General features: G+C 38.5%; 2 protein-coding genes and 1 long non-coding RNA gene across 3 annotated transcripts; all 3 read right to left on the bottom strand.

Annotated features, from left to right (window-relative positions):
* Positions 1 to 201: 201 nt before the first annotated feature.
* On the bottom strand, positions 202 to 8,824 carry LOC102238265 (neoverrucotoxin subunit alpha-like). Its single transcript, XM_023340715.1, has 4 exons — positions 8,745 to 8,824; positions 7,294 to 7,389; positions 3,204 to 4,679; positions 202 to 2,700 (listed from the first exon to the last, which is right to left on the bottom strand). The coding sequence occupies exons 2-4, from the start codon at positions 7,382 to 7,384 to the stop codon at positions 2,150 to 2,152; spliced, it is 2,118 nt and encodes a 705-aa protein (XP_023196483.1). The 5' UTR covers positions 7,385 to 7,389; positions 8,745 to 8,824; the 3' UTR covers positions 202 to 2,149.
* A 4,805-nt stretch (positions 8,825 to 13,629) lies between these two features.
* On the bottom strand, positions 13,630 to 16,049 carry LOC111609848. The gene is made up of 2 exons (XR_002753368.1): positions 15,696 to 16,049; positions 13,630 to 14,207 (listed from the first exon to the last, which is right to left on the bottom strand). It is a non-coding gene; the product is annotated as an uncharacterized LOC111609848 (long non-coding RNA).
* Positions 16,050 to 23,446: 7,397 nt separating this feature from the next.
* Positions 23,447 to 24,805, bottom strand: LOC102216466 (D(5)-like dopamine receptor). Its single transcript, XM_005816565.1, has one exon. The coding sequence runs from the start codon at positions 24,803 to 24,805 to the stop codon at positions 23,447 to 23,449; it is 1,359 nt and encodes a 452-aa protein (XP_005816622.1).
* Positions 24,806 to 25,693: the final 888 nt, after the last annotated feature.

Below are 25,693 nucleotides of genomic sequence, written 5' to 3'. Positions count from 1 at the left end.
ACCTGGCCACTACCTGAACTATACTGTTCACATCAAATCTTTATTAAACCTACATGCTCTGATTTTCCTTTTCATTGAAAGGACTTTGGACCATTGTTTTAGGAATTTTTTTGCCCCTTTTTTTACTTGTTAATGAAATCACAAAAATATTTATATATAATGTAAGCTGCAACTCAAAAACATGGGGCTGCCAGCATACAGAGTTCTTTAAATCTTATGCCACATTATGTTACAAAGATTAGAGGCCAACATTTTTAGTCATTTAGTAATTAAATACACTGTATTCATTGGAGACAACAAAAAATCAGAAAATCAATTCAACAAAACTGTATTGTGGAGTTGCAGAAAAATCAGGAGACCAAGTCTAATATTTAGGAGAGAACAAAGCAGCTTTATTTTAATATCTGCGCAGATGGGAGAACAGCTACAGTGGGTTCCGCTCTTCGACTTAGAGCTGAACGTCCTCTCATTATATAGGATGCATCGCACGTTACATGATTACACCCCCTGGCTCAGAGTCAGACAAAAAGAATCTATAAATTGCTTATATGTGAGTTTTGGTTGAGCAGGTTTGCATGCACATTCACACCTCAACTACAGAAATATGCTCTGTGTTTACTGTGGACAAGATGCCCTTAGGTCTTAGCAAAACATAGTAGATTGACCTTTGGATAACTTCTGCTTTCTTTCTGTACCATGATAGGTTGCCTTAGCAATGTCTTACATCTCTAACCACTGAACATCCTGTTCTAACTTATTTGCAGAGGCTCAGAAGAGCATATTTCCTGTTGAGCTGCAACTGAGTGCAAACCTTTAATAAAAACATAAAGTGTACATTTTAAAATGATTAAACATTGTTAACTAATTTTTACTTCACAGCATTCTTTTTATTAAATTTCAAAACATTAGTCTACAAGCATTAGAACAGTAGCATGAATGAAGTAATAATATAACTTTTTAAATTCAAAAGCAATCATGTTGTTCAAAACTAGTCAAACATACACATTATGTGGCAGGAAATTAATAAAGAAACCATAACTGTTAATCATTAAGAATCAATAATAACATGAGTACAGGAAAAACTGAATATCAAACACCACAAAAGCTCTAAACCCCCACCAAAGCTGTAAAATAATAATAATCAAAAAATCGTAACATGAAATCTATAACTACGACAACATCATATATTTTTCCAATGTCAATCATATATAAAATCATGGAAGGTCACAATTATGTTTGACAATACACTGTTATCTATCCCATAGATGTGATAAGTGAACAAAAAAGCATTTAAAACATGAAGATCATCCAATTGTAAGCAAAAAGATGCAAGAAGTCCTTTCTTACAAAAAAAGTAATTGTTTTAAAGTTGTACAGTTAATGATAAAGGAGAAATATTATCGAAAATGTTCTTTTTTGCCTGTTTTTGTCCTTTCATTTGGGTATCTACTGCTTACAGAAACAATCCAAGAGCAAAAAAACAAAACAAAACAAAAAAACAGCCATTATTTGGCAATTGGTAAATGTTTTACTGGTGTCTGAACCGTTTCAGAAACATCTGCAGTACAAATTCCATTATTGATAGCAACTCCAGGCCTTGCCAAGTCCCTCACCTGAAAACTGGGGTTCCATCCACTTCATTACAAGAAGAATTACTGTATGTTTCTCTGAGAGAAAAGTCACCAAAAAAGAATGACTTTCTTTAGATTTATTACTTGCTTTATGGCAAGGAGAGAATGCATTCAGTTACACAGACTGCAGGTCAGAACCTGTCTGCTGGAGAGAAAAAGATTTTCTCACCTTCACTTACTTATTCTCAGCTTTTAGTCAAACAGGCCTTTTTAAAATGGTCACACTTTAACATGACAGTAAAAAAACTACTGAGGAGGGACAAATAAAACTCTAACTACTGTTTCTATGAAAACAGTAGTTATTCTTATTCTATTTCAACATGAGGGTCAAACATAAATTATGATCAAAACTCATAAAAAGAGATGTGAAGTCTGGAACTGATTGATTGATTGATTGATTGATTGATTGATTGATTGATTGATTGATTGATTGATTGATTGATTGATTGATTGATTGATTGATTGATTGATTGATTGATTGTAGTAAATTTTTTTGTTTCAAACTGAACCAAATGTCTTTACAGACACAGTTTCAAGTAACCATTTTCTCCCCACATTTTCAGACATGGGTAAACTGGCTCAACGAAACTGCAAGGGAAACTGTGAATGTGATCCACTTTGTCACCTCTGACTACATAATACGACAAAGAACCAGCGGGCCAATCCAGATACAACCCAACACGGGATAAGCCGGTCGTGGGAATAGGTTTGTCCGTGCAGATTTTATTATGCTCTATGTAGAACATGGGTTGTACGTTTGGCCACCTCCAGCCCAAAGACCAACTCATTGTATTTTGACCAAAGTCAATCCATTCACTACAACGTCCTTTCCTGTGTATTCCTTTGTAAGAAATACCAACAGCGCTATCTATACCTTTGGCAATATTCAGTTCCATCTCCCAGTAGTGGCGTTTCGTCAGACTTTCTTTGAACATGAGCTGGGAGGTTTTGTCAAATCTCCAGGGGTTATCGGGATATGACTGCTCGTCTCCGTGTGTCACACTCTTGGTTCCATCGAGAATGAGGTTTGGGTGTGCTGTGTCTGGATCCATATTGAGGCTGCTGGCATCTGAGGGGGAGAAAAATAGATACCCTGATCAAGGTCACGATTTCAAAAAAGGTCTGTAGAGTTTTTATTTAATGTGTAACCTTGTACTTTACACATCTGCTCAGGGACAATATCTAAATATTTATTTTCTAAGTAATCTTCAGTGCAAGAAGTGAAGTATCCATTTGGCTTTCATGTACACTGTTGCTACATAACAACAAATTCAAGTGGATGCTCAACATTGTCACAAGACCCAAACACTTTGGTTCAATGTTCGAGGTGTCACGTGACAAGGCTAACCAGGCTAACAAGGCTAATATATGTCATATATATTTTTATGTTGTTATATGTTACACATTTTGTTAAATGCCACGTCTCTTTCTTCTCTTTGTAAGGCAGTCCGCTCCTCCTCTGCCATATCAGATATAAATCCCTAGCTCTATTCTGAGAAAACTTGTGACGCTCAGATAAATTAGATTTTACATTGGTCTGGGAAAAAATTAAAACAATGAACAGTGACTTACACCACAGGAGATCTCTTCTTTCTTTTATTTTTTCTAAACCAACTAAATTGGGTCTTTTAAAATCTTCCGTGATCAGTTTGTTGTTCCTGTAGTGGTAGATGGTTGCTCCTTTGTATTTCTTGTTTACCTTGGCTGTTACTACAAATCTGTATTTTGCTTCCTTCTTAAGACCTGCCGCAAGTTCACCAATCTCTGCGGCTTTTTCTCTTATTCTTGTTAATTCTTTTTCTGAGAAGTACCACAGGTCCTCAGTGGCTGGACTGACATTCCCTGTGGCCTTGAAGTCCATTGTCTCCATGTACTCTGCCATTTTCTGAAGATAAGGATCTGACTTTTCCAGAGAGGTAAAAACGAAGCAGAGGACATCCTCTACTTTGGGGCACAGAAGCTCCTCAACAACGTCAGAGTCTTGTGGGAGGATCTTTGCTCCGTCCATTGCCTCAACACAGGACTTGATCACATTGACTTCTCTTTCCATGTTTGCCATCCATTTATTTAATTTGTCTGAACTGAACGGAGACTGTTCTTTCTCATCCAAGAATCTCAACAGCTCATTCTCGTCTTCCTTTCCTGCCCTGATGCCTGGAATCTTCTTTGCAATTAGATCTTGAAGCATCCCTTCGTACGTGCTACACTTTTGCTTGAAACTTAACAAAATTGTGGAAATCTGCGGGAATTGATAGCTGTCTGCCAAGCAATCATTGCATCTCATTTTCAAGTTCTGAAGCTCTACCAGGGCATTTTGAGTCTTTCCCAAAAGCCGCGTACTCAGTTCCATTTTCACCTCGGAAGCTGATGGATCAAAATTCTTCAGAGGCATCAACCAGACCTTCAGTGGGACACTGTGCTCTTTCTTTGCACCTAGTAGCGTTGGGAGATTGACGTAAGTCAGCAGTGCATCCTGGAATGATGTAGGGTTTTTTTCTGGAATCAGGTCTCCATAGAATGTGCAGGAAAATGCGTCAGCCACAGCTTGTTCTTCATTAGACAGTTTGATGTCAACTTCTCCACTCACGCTTATTCTGGGGAACTTGTTTATAGTAGCTTGGAGGTTGCCCTCAATCTTCTGAAGGGTTTTCGTGTCCATCTTGTTACTGTCCAACACAAAGAATGCATTTGCACCGTAAAGGATACCAGTGACAACATGAGTGGCCAAACACTTCATGTCATCAGCAATCTTCAGCTGCTTCTTCATTTCATCAGCCGATATGTTCAGCTGCTTGAAAGTGGTGGTGGCTTTGTACTGGAAGGTTATGCGGCTTTGATTGTGGGATTTCTTCTCGTCATTCAGATACTTTGCAGATCCTCCGACTTCAATCAGACCGCCCAGAAAACTGGCTTTTAGAGAGGCATTCACATCCAGCAGATTAGACCTCATGTCCAAGGAATCGGAGGAGGTGATTTTAAAATCACTGCTATGCTGGGAATTTTCCATAATCATGTGTTGTAGGGTCGATTCATCCCACAGAGTGACACCTTTAAAACATGATATCAGAAAACAAATTAGAAGGAAACACAGTTAAGGTATTTAAGCAAGACAAAAACATATTCTTGCTTTTCTGTTGGGTTATATGTCTTGCCACCTATAAATTGTTTCTTAGGGAAACAATATAACTTTTTTTATATAAATTTGTTCACTTCTGAGCTTTGAAGAAAATAAGTTGTTTTGGGGGGCATGGGGGTCTGTGGAAACTTTAAACAGACTTTTGTAGGATTAGCTGCATATATTTTCAAGCAATTTTTAAAAAAATCAAACATGTAGCCTATAGGCGTAAATTCAAGCTGTGAGACTCTCTTCAGCCTACCGGCATCATTAATTACCACACCTCCGCCTCAGGCAACCAGCACCAGATTGTTTGCCCAATCACCACGCAAGAGCTCAAACACTGTTTTAGCAAACATTACCTGCATCCAACAGCTTTATTCAACACAGTCGGTTAGTTTGGCGGAAAAACTGTGCAAAGTTCTTCACGTTTTGCTAGTTTGTTGTCATGATTCTAAAACACCAGAGCAGCTCTGCACAGCAGCAGCAGTGCTCCTTCGCTGCTGCACAGCAACTACAGCAAACCCAGCACAGTTTTCATTACTTCACCATAAAAATGAAAAAAAAAAAAATTATTAAAAAAAAACCAAACGTTTTATTTGGGACACAGAGTAATAAGCACTTCCAATTCTAGTGTCTACTGATTTTATTTAAATGGGCAAGAATTAGTAGTCATAACTGGCTACCTCCAGCTTCTCAATGTTTCTGAATGGCTGTCACATATACAGTATCTTGGTCCTTCCATTCAACCATCTGCCGACAAAATTTGCAGAAACTTTTTTGCCCGTTTCATAAAACTTGGTAGCCCTGAATCTTGTGCCAAGCGTTGAGCTATTCTTATTCTTTACGATGAAGACATTGGTGTTTCAGGGTTTTTTCACAATGATTTATTATGTTTGTGTGAATGGGAGAAATGGGCAAATCAATCCAAAAATATCCATATTATCAATACCAAGTCAGTATTAGTATCAGATACTAATTATTTAGCATGATAAGATTGATACATTAGTTTCAGATACCTTCTTAAAATGTATTTTATTTTTGTATTGTAGTTTCTCAACTGGACTGTAAAAAGATGAATCCTTTGATTTGTTTTCAAATTATATTTTTGCCCTTTAGACATCAATACACACAAATTTGTTGTTTTTTCCTATTGATTCTGTTTATCATGTAAATATGTCATTAACGTATTTTATCGACATCTATAAACCTTTTCTAATTTTCTGTCTGTCTAAAGTTTTAACAAAATATGTCAAAGGAAAAACCATAACACAGGCTAAAGGTCAGAAGTTTGATAATATTTCATACTTAAGTAATAAGTATTGATATTGGTATTGGCAATAATGGCTCTGAATTTACTTGGTGTAGCATCATTTCTAAAATATGCAGTGTTGCACACTTCTAGTGGAAAAGTAGAGTTGAATGTTTGCATCAGCTACATTGTAAAAGACAAACAAACCAAAAAAAAGTCTGTAATTTATGGTAAAATACTGTCAGTTCTGGTTGCCAATATTTACAATATAAATTTATATTGAGTAAAATTCTATTGCTGGTAGAGAAGTGTTTTTTTTAAGTGTATAAATTGACAGCATTCAATCTGCATAATGATTCATGTGGTTATCTGAAACAAAAATTGTTCGATGAAAATTTCTAAATGATTTCTAGATTTTCTGAAAAAAAGATATTTCTGTCTGTCAGTAAATTTCTACTTTATTGCTAAGCAGCTCACACTTACACCAGTGTTAAATGTTTTAGAAATGCATGGAACTCTTTGTAAGAGGTATTTCAACAGCGCCAAATTTTCCTGTTTATATATAGCATATACTGTATATATATATATATATATATATATATATATATATATATATATATATATATATATATATATATATATATATATATTGAATTCAATGAGAAAGTGTGTCCAAACTTTTGGTCTGTACTGTATATATATATATATATGTATGTATATATATACAGTATATACACTGCTCAAAAAAATAAAGGGAACACTTAAACAGGTGTTTAACACTTAAAGTGTTCCCTTTATTTTTTTGAGCAGTATATACAGTATATATATATATATTTTTTTTCCTTTCTTTTTTTACCAGTGTTTTTTGGCTCAGGTGGCTTTTGGTTTGAGAGTAGTTAGACAGGGTAGTGAAACTGGGGGAAGACATGTGGTAAAGCTCAAAGGTCAACAGGCCAGGAATTGAACCTGCGATGGCCATGTCGAGGACTAAGGTGTCCTTTTGTGAGTTGTTCTCTACTCCTGCACCACCACAACACCCTGACTGGTACAGTGTCTGTCTCTAGTGAAGCTTGTGTCATGACATCAGACGTAGGATATGAACACGGCATTTCAAGTAAAGCCAAAATAAAAAGTTCTTTAAGTTAAAAGTTTTAACTTTTAAGTGATAGATAACTTATAGACATAAGTTGGTTCACTTAAACACATAGACATTATGTCTATGTCACTTATAGACATAAGTGAACAACACGTCTATAAGTTGGTTCACTTATTGACATAAAGAAGTTCATTCTTACCTGGGATGATTTGATCTTTGCTAGCATCATAAAGCATGCCTAAGGTAAAAGGCCGACCAAGAGCAGCAACTTGAGTAACACCTTTGTCCATGTTTCCTGCATGAAAAAAACATTAAATAACATGACTTAAATGTGTTGTGAAATAATAATGTTATTTGTTAATCGATATGTTGCTTGTGTAGTTTTGGTCAGTGTAATGTTCCAGGTCATTCATATCTGGAAAGAATATATTTACATGATCTAGCAACTGGCCTGAAGAGTCATGAAGGAATGTAAAAAAAATTCAAAAGCTAAGTGAGCAGTTATGGAGCTAAGTCTTGGAAAGTTCCAAGAAGGAGGGAGAATTAGTGATTGAGGGGACTCATTATTGTTGGAGGAGGATAATTAGAGACGTGACCAGGGACAGATTGAGGAAGAGTTCAGATTAGCTACTGCTTCCTGGTAAGAAGGAGAGGAAATGTTCATGAAGAAGGAGCGTTTCCTGCAGGCAGAAGGGCAGGCATGTGTGTGAATCTGGGAGGGGGAAGCTAGCACTAAGCTAGCAGGGAGTCAGACAAACACTGGGAGTTGGAATAATGGTGGCCCGTGGAATTAAGAATGAACACGTTCTGAGAAGTTTCAGTAATAAGAATAATTATGAATGTCAATAGAAAGCATGGTAAGTATGGGAAAAGAAATAGAACATTGGAAAACAGCTATTAATAGAATGTAAAATGTTTAAAAAATGACTAGACACATCTTCAGTATATGCTATCTAGGGGAGTTGTAGCCAAAATGTTCAACATAGATTTATTGCAAGAATGTTAGGGTTGTGTGGGTAAAGTAATTGAAGTAACTGCTGTTAGTAATTACTTCAAGTGAACTTATTGCACCACACCTCTGTTAAGGTATCCCTCCTTTGTTATATTAAATTAGTTTGTATACATACATAATTATAGTAAACTTATTGTCAATAAATAGGTTTTCATAGAGTTAAGAATAAATCATATGTTTTATATAATTTGCCTGTACTGGTAGCAGGGGCGCTGCCAGGAATCTTGGGCCCCCTGACAAAAAATTTAATTGCCCCCCCTAACTAGCACAATATTTACTGCTCATGAATTTTACATCCAACAGTCTGCATACAGTATGCAAGGAGGTTGCTTACATTTTTTCTATTAGTTTTAGATTACTGAAATGTTTCTCCCCATGAGCAACAGTCATAGGCAACATGCAAAATATACATGAAGCAGGAAAAATGAATTGGAAAGACATAAACAGAAATTCCACATGTGACAAGTGCAAAAAACTGGGTGATTAGGAACACAAGTTTCAGAACAAAACAGCTACAAAATAAGCAATGAAGATAGTATAAGGACGTGGAAGAAGTTACCATGTGATGGAGCACAACAAAGGCACAATTGTTGTGAAAGTAGCATATATTTATCTTTAGATGTGCAATAATTCCTTACCTGGTGAAGTTGAGTTATGAAGATAACTGACACGGTAATATTCTTGGCTTCTGACAAGTGTGTCTAGGAGCTTTTTTACTGCTCAGCTCACAGAGCTATTTATACTGAATCGAAGCCCCGCCCCTTAGGTGCTTCATCTCAGAGCACGTTCATCCCCTGGCACTACATCACTGTAGTGCTTGGGGATATGATTCTGATATGATTGCTTACAATGTGTAATTATTATTTTAAGTACATTTGAATTGTTGAAATGTTTTTAATTTTTCTTAGTAAGTGTATCAACTGACTTTTGATTAAGTTGTCTTTGAATTTAATTTTCTCAGTCAGTGGCAAAGGTATGTTGAGTATATATAAAATTATAAATTTTATACATACTTATATAAGGTTGTATTTTTGTTTTGTCCTAGTTCTTCTAGTTTCTTCAACTACATTTGCTTCAAGGGATTCAACTTGTGTATTGAGTTTACTAATGTGACAGTGTTGCACAATAAATTTTTGACATGTTTGTTATTTCCATAAGCCCCAATAAACTTTGTTGATGCTTCACATGTGTTTGAACCATTCTTCATTTTGGATTTTCAATTTTTCAATGTCAGAGTGCAATCAACTGTTGATTTCTTTTGGATTTGGTCTTTTTTCTGCTACTTCAGCCATGCATATTATTTCAGACTTATTTGGTTTTCAAATATGTAAAATCAGCATATCTTGGTTGAAAATAAAAGAAAAAAACATTTGTAAAATTGCTTACAGCTGGTGTTTATACTAAGAGTTCACAGACTACACAACAATAACGTTGCACTCTGAAAAATGTATTTGGGCTATAGTTCATTTTATGGTCTTATTTACACAAGCTTCACCAGGGACAGATCCTGTACCAACCAGGATGCTTTGGTGGAGCACAACTCACATAAGGAGACCTTAATCCTCTACGCGGCCATCGCAGGTTCGATTCCCGGCCTGATGAACTTTATCACAGGTATTTTCCTTCTGTCCTTATCCACCTTCCTGTCTAACTACTCTAATAAAAAGGTTGCCTTAGCCAAAAAAAACCTTTGAAAAAAGAGATTCTTTGTCAGTTTACTTCTTTATTTGAAGCAAACTAAATGATTTGAGTAAGACTGACTTAAAATAGTCAATTTAAACATACTTAATGAAATAAAGTGAAAAAAACACTTAATAAATTGAGTCTGAACTTAGTAAATGGAGTTGAATATACATAATATACTGAGGTGGTTAAACTTATTAAATTCAATTGGATAAACATAATTGAATTTCGTGTGACCAATTGAAGCAATTCAGTTAAGTTGGTTGAAATAATTTCTGTTTTCAATGTGTGGCTTCTTGTCTTTAACTGAATAAAGGTGAAGCATCTGTTTTTCTAATGGCTTCACACTGGAAAGTTATGTGAACAGGATTAAACCAGCAAGTTGGCAGAGGAACAAGTTCCAACCTGCAACGGCAAGATGAAACAGCTGCATAGAAATTCCTGTGAAAAACCCTGAAGATTTTCCAGTTACTGACACAATAACACATTCTAAACAAACAGGTTGTACAACTGAGAACATTTTCAAAACCTTTTCCGGGTCTGGTCTTTGTATTTGATGCAAGAGGGTTGATTATATCACTCAGTGTGAATATGGACAGACAGAATCGACCTAAAATCTGGAGGCGCACACTAGCAATGTGACAAAAATGATGAAAACCGATTGCAGCTGCAGCACCCAGTTAGCTTTTTAAACTGTTACACCGATAAAAAAAACAGAAGCTGGAGCTGGAGAACAGGAATTACTCTTTAAAAGGTGTATTTGGGCTGTAGTTCATTTTATGGATGTATTTTCATTAATCTCACTCAATTTGTTGTTTGTTTGTTTGTTTTTTTGCCTTAGAGATGAAAACTTACTTTTTGTGTTCAATTAACTTTACAAAGTTACAAATATTGAACTTAAAGGAACATTTAACTTTGACTTTATCTGAAATAATTGAGTTGAATGACAATTTTGTGTCCTATGTCTTTCCAGCTCAATATACTGTGATAATCCAACCCAATTCATAATGTTTATCAATCTATATTTACTAAGTTTTTATAACTTAATTCATTAAGTTTAACATGACAAATTTAAGTCTCTCTTACTCAAATCTTTTATTTTCTGATAAATAACTCAAATCTCTTTCACTTACTTCAACAGAAAGCCAAGTCAAACTTTTAAGTTATTCCAAACTAAAAAGCTAAAATATCCAAAATGACATTATCACTCACACTGTTTTTAAAACACAACTTCAATTAAAATTATTTAAAATGTATGTTTACCATGTTATTTTAGCTTTTCAAACATCCTGTACACTGAAAAAAGAAAATAGTTGAACCAACTTAAATGAATTGCTTCAATTGGTAACAAGTAGTTCAATTAAGTTCATCAAAATTATTGATTAAGTTTCCTACATCTGAAGTCATGATGCAAGCTTCACCAGGGACAGATCCTGTACCAACCAGGATGCTTTGGTGGAGCACAACTCACATAAGGAGACCTTAATCCTCTACGCGGCCATCGCAGGTTCGATTCCCGGCCTGATGAACTTTATCACAGGTATTTTCCTTCTGTCCTTATCCACCTTCCTGTCTAACTACTCTAATAAAAAGGTTGCCTTAGCCAAAAAAAACCTTTGAAAAAAGAGATTCTTTGTCAGTTTACTTCTTTATTTGAAGCAAACTAAATGATTTGAGTAAGACTGACTTAAAATAGTCAATTTAAACATACTTAATGAAATAAAGTGAAAAAAACACTTAATAAATTGAGTCTGAACTTAGTAAATGGAGTTGAATATACATAATATACTGAGGTGGTTAAACTTATTAAATTCAATTGGATAAACATAATTGAATTTCGTGTGACCAATTGAAGCAATTCAGTTAAGTTGGTTGAAATAATTTCTGTTTTCAATGTGTGGCTTCTTGTCTTTAACTGAATAAAGGTGAAGCATCTGTTTTTCTAATGGCTTCACACTGGAAAGTTATGTGAACAGGATTAAACCAGCAAGTTGGCAGAGGAACAAGTTCCAACCTGCAACGGCAAGATGAAACAGCTGCATAGAAATTCCTGTGAAAAACCCTGAAGATTTTCCAGTTACTGACACAATAACACATTCTAAACAAACAGGTTGTACAACTGAGAACATTTTCAAAACCTTTTCCGGGTCTGGTCTTTGTATTTGATGCAAGAGGGTTGATTATATCACTCAGTGTGAATATGGACAGACAGAATCGACCTAAAATCTGGAGGCGCACACTAGCAATGTGACAAAAATGATGAAAACCGATTGCAGCTGCAGCACCCAGTTAGCTTTTTAAACTGTTACACCGATAAAAAAAACAGAAGCTGGAGCTGGAGAACAGGAATTACTCTTTAAAAGGTGTATTTGGGCTGTAGTTCATTTTATGGATGTATTTTCATTAATCTCACTCAATTTGTTGTTTGTTTGTTTGTTTTTTTGCCTTAGAGATGAAAACTTACTTTTTGTGTTCAATTAACTTTACAAAGTTACAAATATTGAACTTAAAGGAACATTTAACTTTGACTTTATCTGAAATAATTGAGTTGAATGACAATTTTGTGTCCTATGTCTTTCCAGCTCAATATACTGTGATAATCCAACCCAATTCATAATGTTTATCAATCTATATTTACTAAGTTTTTATAACTTAATTCATTAAGTTTAACATGACAAATTTAAGTCTCTCTTACTCAAATCTTTTATTTTCTGATAAATAACTCAAATCTCTTTCACTTACTTCTACAGAAAGCCAAGTCAAACTTTTAAGTTATTCCAAACTAAAAAGCTAAAATATCCAAAATGACATTATCACTCACACTGTTTTTAAAACACAACTTCAATTAAAATTATTTAAAATGTATGTTTACCATGTTATTTTAGCTTTTCAAACATCCTGTACACTGAAAAAAGAAAATAGTTGAACCAACTTAAATGAATTGCTTCAATTGGTAACAAGTAGTTCAATTAAGTTCATCAAAATTATTGATTAAGTTTCCTACATCTGAAGTCATGATGCAAGCTTCACCAGGGACAGATCCTGTACCAACCAGGATGCTTTGGTGGAGCACAACTCACATAAGGAGACCTTAATCCTCTACGCGGCCATCGCAGGTTCGATTCCCGGCCTGATGAACTTTATCACAGGTATTTTCCTTCTGTCCTTATCCACCTTCCTGTCTAACTACTCTAATAAAAAGGTTGCCTTAGCCAAAAAAAAACCTTTGAAAAAAGAGATTCTTTGTCAGTTTACTTCTTTATTTGAAGCAAACTAAATGATTTGAGTAAGACTGACTTAAAATAGTCAATTTAAACATACTTAATGAAATAAAGTGAAAAAAACACTTAATAAATTGAGTCTGAACTTAGTAAATGGAGTTGAATATACATAATATACTGAGGTGGTTAAACTTATTAAATTCAATTGGATAAACATAATTGAATTTCGTGTGACCAATTGAAGCAATTCAGTTAAGTTGGTTGAAATAATTTCTGTTTTCAATGTGTGGCTTCTTGTCTTTAACTGAATAAAGGTGAAGCATCTGTTTTTCTAATGGCTTCACACTGGAAAGTTATGTGAACAGGATTAAACCAGCAAGTTGGCAGAGGAACAAGTTCCAACCTGCAACGGCAAGATGAAACAGCTGCATAGAAATTCCTGTGAAAAACCCTGAAGATTTTCCAGTTACTGACAGTGGCGGAGCTAGACTTTTATTTCTGGGGGGGCGAATGGGGGGCCAGGGCTATCTGTAAGGGGTCCACTGACTATGACAATGACAATACAGTAAAAGTACTTTCATTCACATACTATATATAAATAAAGACTCATGAAATGAGATTTGCTCATGTAATTTGCAGTTTATTATCAATGCATGCCACACAAAGCATAAGTGGACATTAACCTCTAAATGACACCATTGTAACAAGACAAGACTTACAATGAGAATGCAGTGTCACACAGTTCACAATTACAATATCTCAAAAAAGAAGGTTGTATGTTATGGAAACTGTTATTTAATAGATGCTACATGTGCATTTTATTTTCGAACTTAATGCAGCTATGACCAAATGTACTGACTCCTAAACTATCATTGGTACAAGTACCAGTCGGTGAAGACCCAAATCATGACGAGAAACACAAGACTTCTTCATGCACTCATAAAAGTAAAATCCTTCGGTTGTTGTGAGATGAAGCAAAATATGTTACAAAGTCATCCATGTTGAGGCCCCGTGCCCTCCTTGACTCTATGCTAAGTGTTCCAATGTGACTTAGCCTGGCATCAGGAAAAGCAAAAGGAGTGCTGGACACTGCTGAGAAGAGATCAGTGGTATCTCCTGCAATTGCCCCTTCTGGCTCATCATCATCCTGGTCAGGCGCAGAGCTTTCTGTGTTTTCAGACTCCTCCTTTGATGGAACTACGTTGTAAAAACAGTACATTAACATAATTGAACCAACAATTAAAGAAACACATTAGCAGAAGCCAGCAAGTAAAAATAACCTAAAACGGGGCAGGAATTTGACTGTTTCTGTAGATACTCTGACCTGGTGATGGTGGATTGGTGTTTGCCAGACTTTCTTTCTCGTGACTGTTCTCAGGACATGAGCTACCAGGACTGCTGATGTCAGAGCTGAACCCTGTTTGATCTGTGCCTGATTTGCTTCTTTTTATAAAGAAGCTGTCTATCCTGCCTCCCTGTCTTTTCATTCTCAACTGACCCTAGGAAAAAAAACAAGCCAGTCATGTTATGCCAAGTATCACTTCCTATTACTTAGTGTTAATAGATCCCCACTTCCAGTGTGTAGGTCAGGGGAAACAGACTGTGGCTGTATGTTCAGCATTCAAACTTCTCAGCTACTGGACCGACTAACCTGTTTTTGTTCATGATCATTATCGACTTTATTTATAAAGCACTTTAACAGCAGCCAGAGCTGAAATAAAGTGCTAAACATCAGCGATAAGATAAAAGAAAACATAAAAGAAAATGACAAAGCTAAACACATAAGAATTTAAATTCTTATTTAAATTCTTTAAATAAGAATTTAAATAAATTAAACATTTCATGGAAAACATAATAAAGCAAAAAGAGTAACAGATTAAATTGTCACAAGTTCATGCCCTTTCCTAGGGGAAACGGAACCTCTAACAAAGTGTTGCCGTTTCATAGAAAATGTTTAGAAAAGAATTAGTAAAAATAGCAAATGTCAGTGGGGAACTTGTGTGGAGTTTTTTCACTCATTTTATAGTACAAGCTGGCTCCATTAGCATTACCTTTCACAGGTAAGAAAGAAAGAACACAATTTTATGAACAGAATTTCTTGACTTTGTGGCCAAACGACAGCTTCTGAGCCAATAAATATTTCCCATGTAATTATATTGGCCAGAAGTAACTACTCTGATTTTTATTTTCTTAGTATAGCTAACATTTTTCATTCTGTATAGTTTTATTTAATGCGAGAGCTAATAAGAAATCGCTGTTAGAAAGAAAGAGCATTACAGACCAGAGGATTTTGGCAGGTCATATAATCAGGAATGTCGTGATCCATTCTGTCTGATAACACATGCACCACGTTGGATACTTTTTTTTTTACTTCCCGTATTTATCCTCCCGACATTGTTCAGGCAGACGTGAGTGGTAAACACACTGAAACACGTCAGCGTCTTTACAATACTTTTTGCTTCTGCGTGCATTACGAGTCTGACTGGCAGACGTGACGTATCATAGGAACTGGCCGACTCGCTCACTAAGTCGGCGTCTACGTATGTCTATAGCTGTAGCATTGTTAGCTTGATGCTCGCAACTTATAGTAGTAACTCAACTACCAGAAACTATTTCCTGGCTGAGCACAAAATGTTTTTAACGGGGTTTTTTTTATTGGTAGTAGTAAACCATTGTAAAACTTACCTTTGAAATCAGATTATCCGTCTTGGAGTCAAATCGACTGTATTCCTCTTAGCTGTACAATATTTCTCTATCGTCTCTTCGCGGTTCTCCTTCTCTTCTTCTGTTGGGTCAACTCTGTTGTGTCCAAATGGTGTATCACAATAAACGTAAATGGTGCATATCGCCCCCTGCTGCTTTTGAGCAGTCACAACAGTCACAAGTGTCACAACCCATTGTGGTACATAGTGCTACCTACTGTGAAGGAATGACTGGGTGTCGTGACATGTCGATCATTTGGGGGGGCCGCTGGGGGGGCCAATCAGATGGCTGGGGGGGCACTGGCCCCCCCGGCCCCCCCTCTAGCTCCGCCTCTGGTTACTGACACAATAACACATTCTAAACAAACAGGTTGTACAACTGAGAACATTTTCAAAACCTTTTCCGGGTCTGGTCTTTGTATTTGATGCAAGAGGGTTGATTATATCACTCAGTGTGAATATGGACAGACAGAATCGACCTAAAATCTGGAGGCGCACACTAGCAATGTGACAAAAATGATGAAAACCGATTGCAGCTGTAGCACCCAGTTAGCTTTTTAAACTGTTACACCGATAAAAAAACAGAAGCTGGAGCTGGAGAACAGGAATTACTCTTTAAAAGGTGTATTTGGGCTGTAGTTCATTTTATGGATGTATTTTCATTAATCTTACTCAATTTATTTATTTTTTGCTTTAGGAATGAAAACTTACTTTTTGTATTCAATTAGCTTTAGAAAAAAAAAACATTTGAAGAGTCAAATCAATTATCAGCCCTATACTAAAATAATAGTATAGCATTAGTATCATTATCTGAGCCAACACTGAAGCACCACTTCACAGAAACCATTTCTCCCACCACGTGGCTCCATGTTGTGCTTTTAAAATGAAGACCTTCTGAAGTGATACAAACTCAGTTTTGGAAGGGTTCTAAAGTTCATCTTATTCTTTCATTTTTAACATCAACTTGCATCCATCAATGGTGCACTACTGCCATCTCCTGGATTTTACTTCACATCATTTTCTCTCTTCAAATTCTCTTAATATTTCCCAAAGAACCAAAATGTCTTTCCTTTCCCCAAGTCATTTTTCAACCTACTAATCACATTTTCAAACTTCCAACTAGTTTCCACACTCAATATTTTTCTTTGAATCACATATTTTCTGCAAATAACAAAAACATGTTCTATTATTTCTGTAGTATTGAACCACTTACATAAACCAATAAGATGTTTCCCCCATCTTAAAAAGAGAGCCATTCAAAACATTATGACCAGTTCTGATTCTATTTATAATAATCTCCTCCCCCTACTTATCCACTAACTCTTGTAACATCAACTGTATTTTGTGTCTCCCACTGTCTCATTATCCCACCTGGTTTTCTTGATCTCTTTCCAAAGTATTTTTCAGATTTAGATCACTATCTGCATATCAACATCTACTTACTACAGAATTAAAAGAACATGATGAGTTTAATTAGAACAAGCTGAGCTGTCAATATAAAGCTGCAGCCACCAGCCCTTCACACCACAAAGCTTTGAGTTCCACAGGCTTTCTGTCTGGTACAGGTGTAATGTGGTCTCAGAGGACAGCGTGATGCTTCAGGGTGTTTTCAGGTGAGTTTGGGGGTTAAGGATTTTTTTCCCCTCCCTCCATTCTAGCTTTTTGTTGACTTTACTAAAAATATATATCTGTACAGGTGTTCCTGGATTTGTTTGCTGCTCTTCAACATTGAAGAGCAGCAAACCACATTTTGCTATAATTTAAGGACATACTGTATATGTCCTTAAACTATTTATCTTGGCTCCCTAAGGTGCCAAGTCAAAATCTTACTTGTGCTGGAGAGTGGAGGGGGTTTTGACTAGATGTGTCAAATGTTCTTGTTTGCCTGGTTAAACATTGCTCTATGCTGGGAGGGGGTGGAAAAAAAAATATCAATGACTGGTTCTGGGTGCCCTTGGCGCAAGGGTACAACTAGAACGCTGCATACTTTAAGGATTATAATGGGGCACTCCTTGCTCTTACTAACTCAAGTACATTAACCTGGGCTCTACATTGCCAGTTTTATTTGACACTTCTCTCTTTAAGGTCAAACTGATGAAGGCTATTACTCCAGAGGTTCTGGGTATAGAAGGGGCAGTTCTGGAGGCATCTCCAGTTTCGGAGATGGATCAGGCGGCGGTGTTGGCTCTGGTTCTTCCACCAGCTTCTCTGGTGTCGGTGCTGACTACTCAGCCACCCAAGAAGCAGAGATTGCTGAAATGGTGGCCAGCCTGCTAGGCCTGAGTCCCGATGGTAGTCGTCCTCTCCTGTAGGGTCACTGGAGCGCTCGCCATGTTCCTCTGGGAATGGTTGTGACCCGCCCTGTGTACCCTTCATCCCTCGTCGTCCTCACTTGTCTGCTTGTGGATGGCGGCGAGGTCTGCTTGTATTAGAGAAATGGAATTATATCAACTTATTGAACTTGTTAATTTCAGGATGTGGAACTCTAAACAGAAATGGCCATTCAAAAATGTAGAAAGCAAGGAACTTTGAGAAACCCTCCCAGAAGTGGCTGACTGACCAAATTACTCCAGAGAGCATTCTTCTGTCAAAAGACCAAAAAATATCAAAGACTGGAGGCTTTAGTTAAGGTCTGTGCCTCTGGACAATGTCTCATAAGATGCAGTGTAGCCAGTTTATGACCTTAAGCTCAAGCCCACTTGCATAGAGAATGAACCCGATTTCCACACACACTACTCCAAAGAAATGTGGTATTCCTTACTTGGTTGGAAGAACAGGCAGAGAGAAACCAACATGCGAGCCGAGTAGTCCGAGTATTTCAAGGAAATGTCCTGACCCAGTCAGACAGCAGCTGGCTGAAATAGTTGTCGCTAAAGTGGAGATTTGAACATGCATGAATTAACACTGAAACCGATCTGAAGAGCTTCTTGATGCTCCAGCATAAATAAACGTCCACTCGAGCAATCAGAGATATTCCACGAGTGTGAACGATGTGCGGTGGCCGTCCTTAAAGCTGATGGCGGCAGAGATCAAGAGGAGCTGCAGATGGACTCATCGGTTCTTCAGTTTCCTCAATAACTGGATCTGGAGGCGTTAAGATGTCTCGTTCCAAATGACTACGGCTAAATTTGAACAATGATATCAAAAAGCACATCATTGTTCAGCATGTGTTTTCTGAGGCTTTTATAGGTGATTTATCTTTAAACAGAAAGATGAGACCACATTTGGGTCAAAGTGGTGGGGAAAATCAGTCCCTACAAATGAAATAAATGTTGCACTCATCAACTAAAGGTTCTGGTTATGGAAATGCAGCCATGACTTTTACAGCATTCTAATACATTTTGTAGAGTGGTTGTGCTAACAAAATGGACACACCCTTCTGTGGCCACCTGAACCCACTGTTATTCCCAGCTTCCTAATAAACTTTGGGGGAAAAAAACAGAGAAAGGAAACCCAACCCTGATTTACTGAGACTGTTGTTCACCGCTGAAGGATTGGCTCAATCTATTTTGTGAAATCTGAAATCTGACATTTTCATTAAAACCCTTTTCATTTTTTTTTCTTAAAAAGACTTAAATCTAAAAAAACATAAGCTATTCACATAAAGATGTGTAGGTTTTAGCGTTAGGTTTATCTTAAATGGATTTCACAAACACACACACACATATGTATATATATCCATACAAATGTACTGTACTGTGGATGAGCCTTGTTGAATATTAGATTATTGAAGTTTGTACGTTATTCTTCTGTCTTCTACACTTTAGGCTCACACTGAACAATATGCTTCAAAATATAGGCCCCCAGGTATCCTTTGATCTAGATTTTTAAAAAACTTGCTGCTTATGAGAAAGTTGAAAAACAAAAGAAATCTCAGCCGGCTTAAAACTCTTGCACATTGTTATATTTCTCCTGGCTATGAAACCAGGAGTGTTTTCTGAGATCTTTTAATTCCCACTTGGCTTTCTAACACCAAAGTAACATTAGAAGACCACTTATGCTCAGCATTTTAGTTTATGACTCTATCTTCCATACGAAGAAAAAAAGGAATTATTTACAGTTTATTTCATGCAATGCAATTTGTCCCCATAAGGTTCCAAGACCTTCAGAAGTGAGTCTGAAGGACCGTGACGGGTGTGGAGCTTCGGGGCTCCAGCTGAACAAGATGAAGGTAATTAAAGCAGCTGAGTCATCAGTATAAATACAGGTGCAATCACCACTTTCCTTTCAGAGGTCATCAGCTTGGTCCAACAGGATGGTTCAGGTGAGTGGTTGCTTAATTTTAAGTGCCTTGGGTGATTGGTTATGCATTTACTGACTCCCTTTGTGAAACAGGAGTTCCTGGATTTGTCTGTTGCTCTTCAGCTTTGGCGCATGTGCTCCTATTCAGAAAAGCAAGTATCCATGTTATCTACACTTGCTCAACAATGCAGAACACGACACCCATTCTTTCTCTAATTTGAGTTTATTTTGTGGTTGGGTCAAACTGGTGCCGGTTACCACTCCAGAGGTTCTGTCTGCCGCCCAAGACGCAAGAATCACTCAAATGATCGCCAACAAGCTGTGCCTGAACCCTTACGGTAGCCGTCCTGCACTTTCACTGGAGCGCTCCCCAGGTTCCTCTGGCAATGGTTGAGACCATTATTACCAGCGAGCACGAGACATCCGCTCTGACTCGAAGTACACCCAGGACACATTTGACCACATCCTTGTACCTAAAACCCCACAGAACCCAGGGAGAGGGTCTAAAGAACACCAAATGGACCAGTGAGCTAAATGCAAAGCACTATCTGAATGACAGAACTTTTGGTCATATGCTGTTTTGTCGTTTCCTGCAGGTGATGGTAGTTGAAGACTGAGCCTCTGGAAGTGAATCTCTGTAAATATTTTCTAAATAAACCAATGTGTTAAACATCATTCTTTAACTGGGGGGTACGACTGGATGGGGGGCCTCTAACTTGCGCAGTGTAAGACTCCAACTTTTGTACCATCTATGTTGTGGAAGATTGGCACCTCAATCGACCGGAAGTCCTTCTCTGACAAATCGGCCAGAAACTAATAACTTGAAGTAAAGGGTAGGAATGGTATCAAAAAGCAGTCGTTGTCTTAGGCCTACGTCCTGGAACTTTTGGCTGTAACCTACACATGACTGGCTAAACTGCCTCACTAGCAGCCGGTTATTTAATGGAGAAGTCTGAAGCAACCAAGTTGCAGGCTGCCATGACCTTGAGGAGCAGAAGACTATAGTTTCATGTGACAATGACTAGGACTTGAACTTTGTCTCTCACTGCTGAAGAGTTGATTTAACTGACAACTTGGGGCTTCTAACTTGGGGTGTGGTGCCTTCAAGGACCTGGCTCTTTAATGGTTGGGGAAAACTTAATGGACTGTTACTGGTAAGGGTTGTAGGCTATCTCATGCTAAAATATATTCTGGTAGCTTTTTTTTTCTGAGGTCTAGTCTTGACCTACAAGAAACTCCACAAACTTGTATAATAAACCAATGCCGTCTAGACTGGATTAGGTGCCAAACCACAAAATTGATCCAATTCATCCAACATGCAGTGCCTGCTGTTTTTACAAGTTAAGTTGATTTATGAAACAATTTTAACATCAATAGGAGCTACTGTACTTTTAGTCTTTGGGAATATGGGCCTTGATGGCTGTTTAGCATATTAAGCTTAATTTCAGTTGAAATAAAGACTGTTGAAACCTAACTATTCAATGTACATTTTTGGGGGGGAGCATACAACTATCTCATCTGTCAAATAAGCAAAAAGTACCGGGAGAGTCGGCTCATGTCGAAACAATGCCGGCTTTCTTCTGCTGAAACTGGAAGCAGCAGCACCTCCTGTGTGTGTGTGTGTGTGTGTGTGTGTGTGTGTGTGTGTGCGGTTTGTTTCTCTGACAACACATTTAGCCAAGTGGGACAAAAGCTTCAAACGGTACTCGCACCTGCACTCTGTTGAGACCAGAGATCATTGCCCCAGTGTGGAGTGTTAGACCAGTGCACACAGCCTCTGAGTTCAGCACTGAACAAGGACATCCAGAGACACCTCACCAGTAAGGCAAGGCCTTTGTGTTGCTCCTGTGTTTAGTGGCTCCAGCTCACTGATTCACAGGTAAAGAAAAATCAGAATGTGATCTTGTATTCTGATGTTCCAGATTCCCTTTTTTTACTGAACCAATTAAAATAACCAAAAATGTAGTTAAGGATTAAGTATTTTGTTTTAATCTTTCCTGTACGTTTTGACTTTTTTTCTGAATTAAAATCAATCTAATATCATTCCTTAATTGATCATGCAAGTTCAACTTTTTCTGCATCGGAAAGAATTCAGCAAAGCAGGTCCCAAGCTTTCTTAGTGTTTCCATCTCTCAATTACAGCTGTTTCATTTATTAATCTAGTTTCTAATGTGTGTGCACACATAAATACTTTCTGGCATTTTCACTGTTTTAATGTTTCATTTTCTTTCTTTGATAAACCCCTCTGGCTAAGTATTTGGAGTGAGTTTTATTAAAGAGTTTTTGTTTCTGTACAAATTAAGCTAATGGGACTTCAACTCTTACTCGGCCACTGCGTCCTTTCAGCAACAAAGCTGATGGTCTGTAGATTTCATTTTACTTTGCGCAAAAACACCCCTTCTGGAAAGCGAATTTGTTTACAGATTTACATGAGAAATGGAGGATGTAGAGAAGCAGTTAGATCCGAGTGAGGCTTCTCCTCGGCAACAAAAACAATGAAACGTTCAGATTCTCAGTTATAGCCAAAACCACAGATCTACTTCATTCTAATTCAGTTCCTCAGGCATGAGATGGCCGACCCGAAGCCCCGACAATTACATGAAGAGGCAATCAGCCTTAAAAATTAATGATGTAATTGCTGCCAATTATCCTTCCATCTAAGAGACGTCTTTAACATATCAAAGACGGCGACACTCACATCAAACAACATGATATAAGTTGGAAGAGCATCACTTACACAGACAGCCTCTCGGGGGTTTTGTGCATTAATCTGTTGGCATAAAACTAATTTTTGGGGACTTTGCTTTCAATTGGCAACAATAAGCTTGTAGATTTAAAATTATTTACAGTCGGTATTGAAATGCATCAGCTGCTGTATCATTATAAATTTCATGAAATAATGAAATGTTGCGGGTGTCTAAAATAAGAAATGTACAATTCTGACATTATTATCAGTAGTTTTTCAATGGCAGACTTTCTGAGCCTCATTCAGAAAGAGAAAGGCGTAAGAAAGTTGTTATAAAGTGTCTAAGAAGGGTTTTGAAGAGCCAGTTTGAAATATGAGCATAAAACAAAAATTGAGAGAGGATGTCAAGGCGATGCTATGATCATCAAAAGTAACAGAAGTTTCACACAAACTTTGAATTACAGTGTGTAATATATCTATTTTGAGTGTTTACTTTTGACTTTGGTGGCTTACCTTCCATCACTGTCAAGGCCATGTGTGTGTAAGTCATAATCATGACAAAAAACACCTGGGATATTTCATTGTGTGTGAGGGTGAGTTTATGAAATTAATTTTTTGAAAGTAATAATTAAACCAAATGATTATTTTTACTATTCTACCTGATTGAGATGTGTTCACTTAAGTAAATGACTTTGCAGAAGAGCCAGATGAAATAAAAAAAAAGGGGGACGATAATACATCTTCTAAAAAAACAATCTGATATATTTCCAGGTAATAGTTCATCTTGGCCAGGTTTCTGAAAACCCTCAGAGGTCCTGGATCTGACCCGGAATAACACAGCAGTCGTTGTGCTCTGAGGAGCTAAAGGGCATCATGTCTAAGGAGATCTCTGGCTCGCACTCAAACTGCAGGAGGGCAGGGAGCAGCAGATTCCGCTGGTACCGGGGATCTTCGGAAAGTTTGTCGAAGTTCTGCTGAAGCTCCCCGGCCGTGTGCGCCGGGACGAGTCTCTGCGGCCCGAGCCCCGTCGTCACCTGCTCCTTCTGCAGCGTGGTGTCGTGGTGATAGGACACCAGCTCGTTGCTGAAGTCCACCGTCTCCACCGCCGAGGCGGAGCAGCATCGGTTGCAGCCCAGGATGGTGGAGAAGGCCTTCCGGAAGTCCGCGTTGAACGCATAAATGACCGGGTTCAGGGACGAGTTGGCCCAGCCGAACCACACGAAGATGCTGAAAGTGGTGTCGCTCACGCACGGCGCGGCTCCCGGCTGGTCCGCGTTGCAGAACGGCACCACGCAGTTCAGGACAAAGAACGGCAGCCAGCAAAACACAAACACCCCCATGATGATGGACAGCGTCTTTAGGACCTTAGTTTCCCGCTTGAAGGTCGTTTTCAGCGTGCTTTCGTTGTGCGTCGAGGTGGAGAGCCGCTGCGTCTGCGCGCGGGCTTCTGGAGCCTTCTCCAAAGAGGAGATGCGTCTTATCTGGGTCTGCGCGATGCGGAAGATCCGCGTGTACGTGCCCACCATGATGACCACGGGGATGTAGAAGCTGATGAGCGAGGAGGAGATGGCGTAGGTCCGGTTCAGGCTGGCGTTGCAGTCGCCCGGGCCGGCGCGGCTGGAGTTGTGCGCGCGGTGCCAGCTGAGCTGCACCGGGATGAACGAGATGAGCACCGAGAGCGTCCAGGCGACGCCGATCATCAGGAAGGCGAACCTGCGCGTCATCCTGCGCTCGTACCTGAACGGGCTGGAGATGGCCCAGTAGCGGTCCATGCTGATGATGCACAGGTTGAGGATGGACGCGGTGGAGCACATGATGTCGAAAGCCACCCAGGTGTCGCAGAAGCGCCCGAAGAGCCAGACGCCGGCCACCTCGGAGACCGCGCGCCACGGCATCACCAGCACGGCCACGAACAAGTCGGAGACCGCCAGCGACACCACGAAGGAGTTGGTGACTTTGGAGCGCAGGTGACGGAACCTAATGACGGCGGCGCAGACCAGCGTGTTGCCCAGCAGAGTGGAGACGATCAGGACGCACAGGACGCAGCCGGTCAGCGCGCGGACGCCGAGGACCCGGTCCGGTCCACGTATGTCGTCTCCGGCCGCCTCCACCTGCGGCTGGCTCAGGTGGCCTCGGATTTTACTTTTATTTAAAAACGTCCCCATGAATAGAAACAAAAAAGAGTCACCCTCAGCACGCCCTGTCCGTCTCACCGAACGCGTCCATCCTATCCGTGTTTCAGATGGAACTCAGCAGAAGAGATGCGCTCCGGTCAGAATCCGGGGACTGAATCTGGAGAGTCTCAGCGCATCAGACTCAGTCATCCCAAGATGTTTCACTTCTCCATTACCTCAGATTCACTTTAAATCCATATCAACACATTCACCATGGTTATTTTATTTTACTGAACTGGATGTAACTGAGATTACGCTGAAGACGATGACAACAAGAATTAATGATAAAAAAAAATTGTTAGAAACGGACTTGCTTTGGTATGATTCAATGAATTCAGTTCACCACTTTTATAAGTAGGCCTAATTAAATAAACTCTGTGGTCAAAGGACTTTAGTTTAGTGCAGTATAGTAACAGAATGTGTATTTTTAATTTCTAATATAGAAATATTGAGGGGGGCCGTCAGAAATCTTGGGCCCCATGACAAAAAATTTAATTGCCCCCTTTCCCCCCCACGCAGCTCCTGCTACAATTTTCTATCTGACCCATCAAAAGCGTCACAATTTTAAAGGCTTGCAAATGCCTTGCTTTCTTTGGTCCAATACTGAAAACTAGCACAATATTTACTGCTCATGAATTTTACATGCAACAGTCCGCATACAGTATGCAAGTAGTTTGCTTACATTTTTTCTTTTAGTTTTAGATTACTGAAATGTCTCTCCCCATGAGCAACAGTCATAGGCGACATGCAAAATATACATAAAACAATCCAGACTTCTCAAAAAATGCTATGTAGTTGCATTTTATTCAAGCTGCAGCATAGAACTTTAATTTTAAAAATGTTTTCTCCATATTTGTTAAAGCTATCACCATGTCTTAT

Source organism: Xiphophorus maculatus, chromosome 10 (assembly GCF_002775205.1).
Source record: "Xiphophorus maculatus strain JP 163 A chromosome 10, X_maculatus-5.0-male, whole genome shotgun sequence".
In the NCBI taxonomy this organism is placed as follows: Eukaryota; Metazoa; Chordata; class Actinopteri; order Cyprinodontiformes; family Poeciliidae; genus Xiphophorus; species Xiphophorus maculatus.
Note: the sequence above shows the minus strand (reverse complement) of the source record. Positions and strands in the feature narration are given on the sequence as shown.

Coding starts and splice junctions, on each gene's coding strand:
- LOC102238265 (XM_023340715.1), bottom strand. CDS start 7,384: ATGGACAAAGGTGTTACTCAAGTTGCTGCTCTTGGTCGGCCTTTTACC. Junction 4,680..7,293: donor CAAAGATCAAATCATCCCAG/GTAAGAATGAAC, acceptor CATGTTTTAAAG/GTGTCACTCTGTGGGATGAA. Junction 2,701..3,203: donor AAGAAGAGATCTCCTGTGGT/GTAAGTCACTGT, acceptor TCTCCCCCTCAG/ATGCCAGCAGCCTCAATATG.
- LOC102216466 (XM_005816565.1), bottom strand. CDS start 24,805: ATGGGGACGTTTTTAAATAAAAGTAAAATCCGAGGCCACCTGAGCCAG.